The sequence below is a fragment of the Gavia stellata genome, chromosome 2, assembly GCF_030936135.1.
Source record: "Gavia stellata isolate bGavSte3 chromosome 2, bGavSte3.hap2, whole genome shotgun sequence".
In the NCBI taxonomy this organism is placed as follows: Eukaryota; Metazoa; Chordata; class Aves; order Gaviiformes; family Gaviidae; genus Gavia; species Gavia stellata.
The window spans coordinates 111,763,067-111,775,373 of NC_082595.1; the positions used below are offsets into that span (position 1 = coordinate 111,763,067).

General features: G+C 49.2%; 1 protein-coding gene across 1 annotated transcript in view; it reads left to right on the forward strand.

Annotated features, from left to right (window-relative positions):
• NCOA1 (nuclear receptor coactivator 1) overlaps window positions 1–12,307 on the forward strand; it is a 131,943-nt gene that overhangs the window by 62,155 nt on the left and 57,481 nt on the right. The window contains exons 2-3 of the mRNA XM_059828029.1: window positions 3,776–3,882; window positions 7,836–8,002. Of these exons, the coding sequence (XP_059684012.1) occupies window positions 3,797–3,882; window positions 7,836–8,002 (253 nt within the window). The 5' untranslated portion in view covers window positions 3,776–3,796. The remainder of the gene's footprint in view (window positions 1–3,775; window positions 3,883–7,835; window positions 8,003–12,307) is intronic.

Genomic DNA, 12,307 nt, shown 5'->3' on the forward strand with positions numbered 1-12,307 from the left:
TCTTTCCATGGTCAAACATCTCCCAAGGAGCTCCGGTGAGTGACTGGTGCTGGCAGAGACACCAGCAGTATTTTATACTGTCCCTTGATACGTTTTTTTGGTGGCTTGTGACAGCAGAGGAGCAATTGATTTAGCAGAGGTCTGCATTGGAGAGCCCCTGTATTAAGCCTGGAAACTGCTTCCCCGCCCCGGGCTGAACTAATTAGCTTGTTTTCATTACCATCCCGCCGTCCTTCATCTGCCTCTGTTTGCTTTCCTAAGCCAGCAGAATATTAACATTTTTACAAGAAGCCAGTGTTTAGAAATCAGGTTTCTGGTGCAATGGCCCCGAGCGCGGGCAGCGACAGGCAGGGCTGCCTTTCACCGGCAGCTCAACCCTTGCCCTGGACGTTGTCCCCTGGTCGTGCCCTGACCCAACAGGGCTTTCGAACCGAGTCATCCCTGTTATTTTTAGACCAAATGACATTTTTTGGCTTGTCAGCCCTGGCAAGTTTTGAAGTAAAATAAACTCCTTTTACAATAAAAAGAAACATTTAGTGTATTACATCAAGGGCTTAACTCAAGCCAAGGATTTCAGCTAAGGCTGCAATGTTGTCCTTACTTCACCTCTCCAGGGCATATGGTCACTCTTGCCAAGCCACCGTCTCGCAGCGGAGCATCCCGGTGGGACGGTCAACCTTACCTGCCATATCCCCGCTTTTTTTTTCTTTTAACTCAGTTGCCGAGAGGAAAGATCAGGACCTGTCAGAGCAATGCCACTTACGGAGACTCAGTGTTTTGGTAAGAGCAAGTTAAACCTTCAAGAAGAAGGTTTAAACCCTGGTAAGCCTGTCTGAAACCCCACCGAGCCCTTCTCGCCCAGACTGGATGATGCAGCATTTTTAGTTTTCCAATCTCTAAATTTTTCAAGAGTTTGCTTTGTTCCCCCTTCCTTATATTTGCGTTGGCATCGTTCCTTCTTGCAAACGTGCCAGAGACAGGGGGGGATGAACTCAGATCCGTGGTCATGGCTAGCTTGCTGGCATCTGCTCAGGGTTTCTGATTTAGGTGGACAAGCTCTCGTGCCTGCGGCATCGATCGCCTGCACACTCATATCGCTAAAATGATTTCAGGAACCGCGTTCGCCTTAGCACCGATGACGCAAGCGTTAGCAGAAATGCCTGCATGCTGCCGAAAGACAGGCTCTTTTTCCATAGAACTGTGTTAAGCACAGATATTTCACTTATTTTGTAGTAGAGGTATTCAACGCTCAGCATGGAGGTGGGGAGCCAAAATGTGTAACGCCCACCCTGGACACCTCAGTCATAGGAGATAACGAAGCTGGTAACGCTGGTTTTCATAGAATCACAGGGTGGTTTGGGTGGGAAGGGACCTTTCCAGGCCATCTAGTCCAGCCCTTCTACAATGAGCAGGGACATCTGGAACCGGATCAGGTTGCTCAGAGCCCCGTCCAACCTGACCTGGAATGTTTCCAGGGATGGGGCAGCTACCACCTCTCTGGGCAACCCAGTCCAGTGCCTCACCACCTTCAGCGTAAACAATTTCTTCCTTAGATCTAGTCTGCATCTCCCCTCTTTTAGTTTCAAACCATTCCCCCTTGTCCTATCACTACAGGCCCTACTAAAAAGTCTGTCCCCATCTTTCTTATCGGCCCCCTTGAAGTACTGAAAAGCCGCCAGAAGGTCCCCCCGGAGCCTTCTCTTCTCCAGGCTGAGCAACCCCATCTCTCCCAGCCTGTCCTCCCAGCAGAGCTGTTCCAGCCCTCTGACCATCTCCGTGGCCTCCTCTGGACCCGCTCCAACAGGTCCATGTCTTCCCTGTGCTGAGGACCCCAGAGCTGGACGCAGTGCTCCAGGGGGGTCTCACCAGAGCGGCGTCGAGGGGCAGAATCCCCTCCCTCGACCTGCTGGCCACGCTGCTGGGGACGCAGCCCGGGATGCGGTTGGCTTTCTGGGTTTCAATACGAACCCTGGGGTCTTCAAGCAACCAGGGAGCGGAGGAGATGCTCATGGCTGTGTCCATCCCTCTGCATTGCTCTGAGGTCAGGAGGAGCTGGTCTGCAGATGTGGTTTGGAACTCACAGGACTTTCACAAGCTGGTGGGACTTTAATAGTCACCTATCTGAGCACGAGATGAGCCAGCACCAACGGCTTTGATGAGCGGCCGCGTTGTGCCGCGCTGGGCAGCGGGTGGGAGATGCTGGACAACTGAAGGCATCTCACTGCACTTTCGGGCCGACTGAATAAAACATGGGGGGAATCTGGGCTGTGGGAACTGTAGATGTGCCTTCTAGAGTTCATTTTATCACTATCCGTCAGCAGTTTAATCCTCGTTAAAATTCCAGCTTTTAGAAAGTAATGGAAGAAATTAAGGGAATTAAGTTTAAGAACTTAGTCCTTTTACTCTCTAAACTACTACCTTCTTGTCCAGGATCCCGTTGCTTTATTTCTCTGGCATTGCATCTTCTCACAATGTTAAACACTTCCAAAAATTCTAAAATAAATAAAGAATTTGGAAGGTGGCATTATCCAGTATTGAATTATCATGGTTACTGAATGAAAAATCACTGAATGGCTTTAGCAAAGTAAGGGAAGCAACATGCATAGCTGATTTCTTTTCTGGAGAAGCTCCGTCCCGTGGTTTAACGTGTGGTATAAGGTTTTCACTCTGTCCTATAGATGTGCTTAGTCCCATTTAGGCAGTTAGAGGGGACTGGCTGTGTTCTCGGGTCAGAGAGTGTCATGGTCTTTGGCCAAACCTCTTCAACACCCTTCAGGGTGAAGTATCCAGAAAGAAGCCTTAATTGGCTTTCTTGCCTTTATTGGGCTTCCATAGTATTTTATTCAGTTAAATAAAAATATACAATTCATTTTTAAGGAGCATTAACGTGGGATATTGCAATGTTATAGTCCTCATGACTTCCGGACCGTCTTTGGTTGCTTAGACCTCTCGTTTGCCTTAGTATGGACTGGTTTACCCAACATCTGTTGAAATTACACCCTAAAAATAAGGGTGAAAAGTCTGTGTGTTGGAAAGAGCTGGAACCCAAGAGGTGCCCCGTGTTGGGACCGGCCGAGGACCGGCCGTGGTGGGAAGCTCTCTGCCGGGAGAAGGTTGGGGCTGGGAGGACCATGCGTGGGAGGCAGCCTCAGCGGGAGATGGGGAAGGGGTTCGTGGGAGGGTGTTGCATCCCGTTAAGAGATGAGTCAGTTTGCAGCTCTAATTAAAGCCCAGGCCATGTGCTGAGGGGAAAGGAGGTGGTGGGGGAGCAGGAGTGCAGACACAATGCGAGGGGTGGAGCGTCCTCTGCCAGCCATGAGTCAGAGGAACCGGGGGGTGATGGCAGAGGAGCCGAAGATGGGCTGAAGGAGAATCTTGCAGGGAAAGGAAGCAAAACAAAAGCAATCAAACACACTTAAACAAAACATTGAAACAGGCTATGTTTAGATAGTTGTTAAAATGCTGTAAGGCCAAGCAGCTAAAATTTGCAGGGATACAGGGAAGAGCTCAGTCTGTGATGGTGCTGGCGGTGAGGGCTTGCTTGGCCAAATGGTAACCGGCGGACACCAAAAGGAGGGTAACGTGATCGCGTGTTGTCTTCCCGTCGCACCGTTTCCTTCACAGACGAGGCATCAATTCAATAAGAAAGACTTGCATTGGGTTAGTTACCTCTTCAGAGGTCACTTGGTCCATGTTTTCTGGCTCTACCACGGAGGAACCGCTCTTCCTGCAGCTGCAAAAAGCTTGTCCTTACCCTGTCTCTCTTCGGTTCCAGGTGCAAAGTAGGTCAACCATCATGAGTGGCCTTGGGGACAGCTCAACGGACCCTGCCAACCCCGACTCTCGGAAGAGGAAAGGCTCGCCCTGCGATACAGCCCAGAGGTACGTGGGCCGCTCCCAATCCATCCCCTGCCGCGGCTACTTTGTCATTCCCACTGCGTCGCTCTGTCCCGTCTGCTCGAGCAGATGGAGCCGGGTTTCAGCCACTCGGAAACGTTCACACTTCCCACCAGAACTTCGCTTTGCTTTTAGCGGTGGCTGCGGTGGAAGATGGAGCATGATGGAAATGCAGCTCCCCATCTGCTCTGCTTGTTGTTAGGTGGCAAATGATGATTAGAGGCTCGTTATCAATGTTAATGTATTGATTTTATAAACTGAGAGCACTCAGAGCATCAGGAAAGCTTTCTCGGGGTAAATTTGGGGGAGATACTTCCACGAGGTCTGCAGATCATCCCAAGCTTTCTGCCTCTTCATGCCGGATTCCCAAGAAATCAGTGTTTTTGTAATATTCAGAAACTCCGATGGAGACCCTCTTGCTCAATGGTGCAATTACAGAACAGAAAATATTTCTATCATCTGAAATACTTTCATTTCTGTGTGCTCATGTAGACTGCTTCAAAGCTCAGCTCACTGCGGAAAGGCACCTTTTGCTTATGACCGAGCCTTCCTGCCCCAGCTACCTTGCCACCTGATTTAAGACTACAAAGTCCTAGATAGAGGCAGTTGTGATCTCCTTCCACAGGCTTTTCTAGGCTCCCTGTGAATCCTGTGCATCTTTTTCCATGGCGATACAGTCTGTTAGTAAGGATGAACGTACGGTGTTTCTGCTGACTCCGTGTCTCTGCTGCCTGGGATGCTGTTTTGCTCGTCGTTGCAGAATATTGATGCACTGAGCAAACCCCAGGTGTATTTTCTATCACTTAGAGCTCATACATGATATTCTAGACAACAAATGTAAAGGCTGCGGTGTTCCAGTAGAGAGATATTAAGAGATTGTTTAAGGATTTCTCTTTATTGCAGTTTTTGTTTGCAGCATCTCCCTTCTGTAGGGTTCACTCACCTTCTTACAAAGGCTCTGTGGTTCATGGCTTAGCTGTGCCGCTAAATTGCAGAAGACATTTTGATAGCTCTCATAGCTCTCTTATTCCTACCAAATACTTCTGTAATCATGTGAAATATTTCCCCTTTCTGGCTGAGTCATTTGAGTCAGAGCTCTGCAGCCCTCCCTGCTGTCTCCCGGCTGGTCTTGGAGCCAGACCTCATCCCGGAGGTGAGTGTGGGGTGAAGCCGTTGGTCCTTGGGTCCCCATGGCAGAACGATGGAGAGCAAGGCGGGCTTGGACACATCTTCTTGAAGGAACTGCTGTCCAGACAGATGAGCAGATACCTGGCTTTGCTTCATCTGGTCTGCCTTTGGAAATCAGATCTTGTGTGGTTTGTTTCCTAATCCCTAAGGACCCCAAGAAAGCCTTCTGCTGCTGACACCACGGGTCTTTCAAAGTATATAGGATGAGGGACAAACTGACTGTAGAGAAGCAGAAACTTCTGGATGAAGGACTCTCCTTCCTTGTCCAAGCACAATGAGTTTTTACATCCACAAAGCACCTACAAGCATTTTTAGAAGGTTTGACTCAAATATTTGTCGTTGGGTTGGCCATCCAACCCTCAACGCTGGAGCTGAAGCGTGTTATCAAAATCCAGAAAAGAAGTCCTCACCAGTGCTGTGTCTTCCTTCCTTCAGACCATCGCCCGACTCACGGCCGTGGCAGCGAGGGACCTCATCTTCTTCCTCCCTGGGCTGGCCAGAGTCCTCTGTAACATACTCCAGAGCAAAGTGAACTTCAAAACTCCTTCATTAAAACCTGGAAGGTTTAACAATTGCTTTTGATGATACTTGAGAGTCATAAAGAACAGCCCACTGCTGTAATATTCTCATGATGCGCTTATGTAAGGAAAATTGGCCAATTCTCCCTCCTACAATTTGAAAGTTGCCACAGCAACAGCGACATTAAGGGTTTTCATGAAATGAGCTCACCCACAACAGAGGGAATTTTTTTTCTCTCCCCTCTGCTATTTCTTTTTGGTTCACAGGGAGAGCTGGGAATTAATTTGATCTTAACTAAAATACTCACTCAGCTCCTTCCAGAAGCATTTGCCTGCCCATTGCTGGGGACCATGCCAGCGCTGGTGTCACCGATACCTGTGCAAAAAGAGGCTGAGGTTCATGGCTGGACCCAGCGCTTCTGCAGCAGGTGGACATCCAACATACCTCCATGAAGCTCTTTTTGCTTCCTGTGACCCCTTAGCACCCGTTGGCAGCTGCCTGCGGGAGAAGCGAGGGCTCCTGCACCCACCCGAGCCCATTGCAGGGGAGTTTCCAGGTCGCACCACGTGTCTTTCATGGAAGGTCTCGCTTGTAGACTTCATGAGAGCGGTGGCCCGAGCAGAAACACAGCTTGTGTTCTGCAGACCTGCAGCTGGCTTTGCCTTTTCTTTTTCCTTTCTTTTTTGATTCTGCTGCTCCACTGAGTTACAGGAGGGCGAGTCATTCCTGTCCCTCCTCTGGGCAGTCCCACCACCCAGAGAGACACGGGCAGGAGGAGAAGCGAGGTGATGGAGAGTGAACTTGGGAGGCAAGGGGAGGTTCATCACGTGTCAGGTATTTTCACGTGAGAGCAAGTTTGAGCAGCAGTAAAATGCCCAAGAGACAACACCTACCTGTCAGACCTGGATATTGAGCTAATAAAGTGGCTGGAATTAGGAAAAAATAAAGAAACATCTGTGGAGCCTACCTGAGGAGCTCCTGAGAGGGGAGGGCTGGCGTTGTCTCATCCCCTTTCGGACAGATGTGGGATCTAAAGGGTCTCTGCAATGCTCTGGTTGGCTTGCACTCTTCAGCAGATAAAACAAACCAAACCTCTTCTCGAAGCCTTCAGCTGTTAGCGGAGCTTGTTTGGCCACGTAGCACAAGCCAGAGCACGTCTGTGGTGGGACACGTATCTCCTAGTGAGCCGGACTTCTGGAATCAGCTTCTGTAACAAGTGTTTTGTCAGCCCCTCAGCAAGCAGAGGGGTCTCTCCGAGGCCAGGAACATCCCACCATGCCCACAGGCATCTCAGAAGCTTCTTGGTGTCCGGTAAATAATAGGGATTCTCAGGCAATACTTCTTACACAGAGTGCTGGGCATCCCGTGGAGGTTGTAACAAAAAATTAGGTGCCTTATTGAAAACCAACCTGATGAAAGGCATCGCAAGCTGTGTAGAGCCGTGTTGGGCATTTTGAGCTGTCCTCATTTTATCCGAAGGTTGATGTAGAGGAAGGTATTTAGGGAAAATGTGTCTCTGTGTGTCTCTCCCATATGCACAGTTCATTTTCGTGTTTTTGATGCTTATAACCTCTTTGGCAAAGGAATATATTACAGTGTCCAGGGTGGCTTTGATGATGGCCATGTCATAGCACGTAAATAATATATTCTTAATTCCCAGAATTTACAAATAGTCGATGGGAGAGCGTTGGGCTTCTGCAGCAGCCAGGAGCGAAAAGAAGAGCTGCTTTCGCTGGGACAAAAAGGTTGATCTCATGAATATTTTTCATCTTCCTCTTGTCACCATTGATTCAGATTTTCATTTTGGTGAACTCCGATGGATGTTGTTAACCTTTATGTGTGAATTTAGGATTAAACTTGGCCACAGCTGGAATAGTGGCTGTGGAAAAATGAGAGGTTGTATATAACTATTTTTGATTATTTTTATTATAACTCATTTGTAACTATTTTTGAGAGGAAGGCAGAGTCCTGAATGTTTGAGGTCTGGTTTTGTTGGAGGTGCCTGGCTAGCCCTGTGTATCTCCCTTGGCATTACTTTAGATTATTTTTATATGCATAAAAATATATAAAAGCCTGAATGAACTCCCCAGTATTTTGGAGATACTCGGATTATAGCGCGGTCATCACTGCAGCCAGTAGTTGTATTTTTGGGTTCTTGTCCAGTGCCCAGGTGTGACTAGACTGAAAAAATCATTAACGTGACTTTTAATTTTTTTTTCTTTCTCTAACAGCAATGAAAAGCGGCGACGGGAACAGGAGAACAAATATTTAGAGGAGCTGGCGGAGCTGCTGTCTGCAAACATCGGGGACATCGACACTCTGAGTGTCAAACCCGACAAATGCAAGATCCTAAAAAAGACAGTTGATCAGATCCAGCAGATGAAGAGGTTGGAGCAAGGTAAGGCGGCAGCCTCCTGCCTCGGCTTGTCGGGAAGCTTCAGAGTAAGAGCGTTCTCCTGGTACCCTTCAGACCCTAAATTGCGGCAGATAATCATGACTTAATTCATGAAAAATCATGACATAGTCGTTCCGTTTGCGGTAGTTTTCTTTCTCCCGATTTTATACATTAATACAAAAGAGTATGCTTTGCCCTCGTTGCTTGGCTTGTTTACGATGCCACCTTTGTTTCTGGTGCAAGGTGGCACTTTACTCCCTGTTTATGATTCATCCCGAAGTTATTCCTTAGAGTAAAATAATCAGAAGTGCTTGTTAAGCTGTCAGGATCAGGCCCATTAGGTGCTTATCAGCAATGCTGCTATTAACTGTGTGCAGAAACCCCATTTTATGGCTGGGTAAGGTGAAGGACAGATAGCTCTGCCACACGCTGTGTAAGACTTGGTGAAGAACCATGTACCCTTGTTAGAGCTGTTCTCCTGCCAACCAAACAGATTAGAGGGGGCATTAATCCGCCTCCCGCCAGGGAATACGGCGCTGTAACCGGTAAACAGAGAAGAGATGCTTGAGAAGCCATATAAAGGTTAAAATTCACCCTGAGTCTCAACTCATAGACTGAAATGTAGAGGTCCAAAGGGCTCAAGCAATGCACAGGAGAAGTGGTGACGTGTATTAAGGAGGGAGTAGGACTTGTTCTGGTCCTTGCAACCCCAGCATCCCTCCTGGAGCTGCTGCAGGGGGGATCCAGCTCGCTCCGCGTCGTGCATGCTACGGGCTGCCCATCTCGTGCGCTCAAATACTTTGTCCTTTGTGCAAATACTTTTTCCTTCGTGCAAATGCTTTTTCTTTTGTGCAAATACTTTGTCCTTCGTGCAAATACTTTGTCCTTCGTCCACAAGGTGAATCCCGCTCAGTATTAGCGCTGAGAGCGCATCATCCGTCAGGCGTTGCTATTGCCAAAGCTCCTGCCACACGCTCCGAGTGGAGCCGTGTTGCCTGCTAACAGATGTTAAATTTTTCCCAAACCCCGTGGCTGCAACGTGGTTATGCACGCACAGACGCTCCATGGAATCACAGAATGGTTTGGGTGGGAAGGGACCTTTCCAGGCTATCTAGTCCAACCCCCTGCCATGAGCAGGGACATCTCCAACCAGACCAGGTTGCTCAGAGCCCCGTCCAACCTGACCTGGAATGTTTCCAGGGATGGGGCATCCACCACCTCTCTGGGCAACCTGGGCCAGGGTTTCACCACCCTCAGCATGAACAATTTCTTCCTTCTATCTAGTCTGAAACTCCCCTCTTATAGTTTAAAGCAAGCGTTGCCATAGGTCCTCCCAGCTCACTATTATTTTAGGGACTGAATTTTGAGTCAAGCCCAGCAGCAAATCATTCGGCTCACGTTGTGCGGGCTGCCCAGGCTTCCCGATGAAGCAGGACGACTGCTTTTAGATTTCATTCACGTTGTGCCCGGGCTCTGAAAGGAGTTTGGTAGCGGGTGAGTACGCCCAGGTTCCTGCTTGCTGCCACTTCACTGTTCATTAGTTTTCTTGACATTGCACAGCAGGGCTGAACATTAACTAGGACAAGCACTACTTAAAAATATTATGCCTTGAGCTTTGCTCTGTATTGCCGGCTTATCTAGTGTGGCGCCGAACTACCGAAGAAAAGAAACTTCACTTGTATTTGTTCTTAGCATGCGAGAGCATGTTACATGAGGAGGTAGGAAAAATACAGCAAAAAGTCAGAATATTTGTGGCCAGAGACAATTTTCTGTCCTTGTAGTTATATCAAGTGTTAGATGTTGTGTTTCCCTGCCCACGTCCATCCTCCTCCTCCTCCTCCTCTCTGTTTCTCAGCCATAAATCCAATTAATGTTTGCTAACTGTTGAGGGTGTGGTTTTGCTACTGAAGTATTGTGAACAGGGACGTATCCCACAGCATTGGCCATGCTCCTTCTAATGCTCCGTTAGGAAGCCCACCTGGAGACGTGGTTTCATGTAACAGAGAGGAGCCGGGGAGTTTGGACCGTGCAGCGATGTGGTTCAGTGGGATCAGGAGGTCCCAGCAAACGATGCCGTTCAGCCCAATAATAAGCAGAACCCATAAGCGCTGGGAAAACTGGTGCTAAACCTCGTAGCAGAGCAGATTTCAATGAAAAAACAACCAATGTCCTGTTATTAATTGAATTTGGAAAATGTGCCAGGCGCAGAGTTGGAGAGCTTGGGAGGGGGCAGGTGGCAGCACCGGGGGAGCAGGGACATCCCGGGGAGGGCATCATCCCCGCTGCCAGCCTTGGGGGGTTTGGAGGTCACATCCCACCGGCTCTCCCCACCCCTGCGTCTCCACCACGGGTCGTTCTCGGTTTTAACCTGCAAAGGGGTGGAGGAGCCGGCAGAAGTTTGCAGATGGATCGCACGCAGGGGCTGAGCCCTCCCTCCCATCCCCCTGCCTGCTGGGCCGCTATTTAAAGTATGAAGCAAATGCTTTTAGAAAAGATTCCTAGGTCTGGACACCTTCCAATGTTAGTAATGTACAGTTGGCAGAACAAGCAGTTTGCGGCTGTGGCAGCAACCTGAAATTCATCTGCCAAGACAGCAATAAACTCAGCGGGGGAAGAGGCCAGACAGTTAATTTTTCAGCCTTTGTCCGTCCCGCGAAAGTTTTTTCAATTTTTTTCAAGTCAGATGGTTTGAGTGTTGGAGCCCTGAACTATGCCTGCACGTGGTTTCTCGCTGGGAAAGGAGGAGAAAAGGCCACCGATGTCTCCTGGGTGGTGTGGAGGTCAGCAAAAAGATCTCTCTGAGCATCCTGCCTGGGCTCCACGGGGCAGCGGTCCATCCGTGCAGACCTCCCTTCCCTTTGCCTTCGGATTAGCTTCACGCCCAGCACACGGATGCTGGAGGTCCTCTCCTGGGGTGGGTCCTCTGCTGCGGAGCCATGCCGTGAGATGGAGCTGATGTCCATCCATCACGCGGAGGTGAGGTCACCCAAGGTTGTTTGAGTTACTCGGCGCTGGTGAGGCCACACCTCAAATCCTGTGTTCAGTTTTGGGCCCCTCACTGCAAGAAGGACATTGAGGTGCTGGAGCGTGTCCAGAGAAGGGCGATGGAGCTGGTGAGGGGTCTGGAGCACAAGTCTGATGAGGAGCGGCTGAGGGAACTGGGGTTGTTCAGTCTGGAGAAGAGGAGGCTGAGGGGAGACCTCATCGCTCTCTACAACTGCCTGAAAGGGGGTTGTGGGGAGGTGGGTGTTGGTCTCTTCTCCCAAGTGACTAGTGACAGGACAAGAGGAAATGGCCTCAAGTTGTGCCAGGGGAGGTTCAGGCTGGATATTAGGAACAATTTCTTCCCTGAAAGGGTTGTCAGACACTAGCATAGGCTGCCCAGGGAGGTGGTAGAGTCACCATCCCTGGAGGTGTTCAAGGAACGTGTGGACGAGGCATTGTGGGACATGGTTTAGTGGTCATGGTGGGGTTGGGTTGATGGTTGGACTTGATGATCTTACAGGTCTTTTCCAACCTTAGTGATTCTGTGATTCTGTGAGTTCAGAACAGTGCTGGTGCGGTCAAAAGCCGACGGATGGAGGCAAGCAGAACAGCTTCGCTGCTCAACGTGCGTTGCTCATTGGCTTGTAGGGTTAGCAGAGGTGGCGTGAAGGCTGTTAGAAGAAGCCATCAGGGCAGCGTGGTGGAGATGCGATGGAGTCAGGAGGCTGCAGGACGGGGAGCAGCCTCAGTTGTTGCTGAGAAGCTGCAAACGCAAAAATAAGGCATGTTGGTCATACAGGAGAGTACAAAAATGATTTGAGGTATTGGAAATGCTGCGCTGATGCACAGACCACCACTTGTTTTGTTCCTTTTCTGTAAAATGATGTAATACTTGATGGAGGTTAGGGTCACCCTTGCCCCGAGGAGAGGCAGAGCCTCAGTATCCTACACCCCCGTGACACCAGGCTCTGCGGTGGCACGTGGGCTCCAGAAAGGTATTTCCTTTTTTTCCCCCCGGATGATTTTTTTTAATTAGACACCCCAGTTTTGGGAGGGTGATAACCTTTGGTTTGTGGAAGGGGTGATGAGCAGCATGCAGAGATCTGATGGAGGTAGGAGCCGGCATAGGGGTCATCTCATCTCCCTTGTAGAGCTCCCAACCTTGGCAGTGTCCTTTTTAAGATGAAGTCACCAAGTCTTTTCCCAAAAGTCCTCTCCATTGATAGATTGCTTAATTTCCTTCCAGAGCAGGAGTATAAATGCAGCACCTTAATAGAATAAACCAAACAGTATTGAGCTTTTCATTACGCTGCCTACAAACTC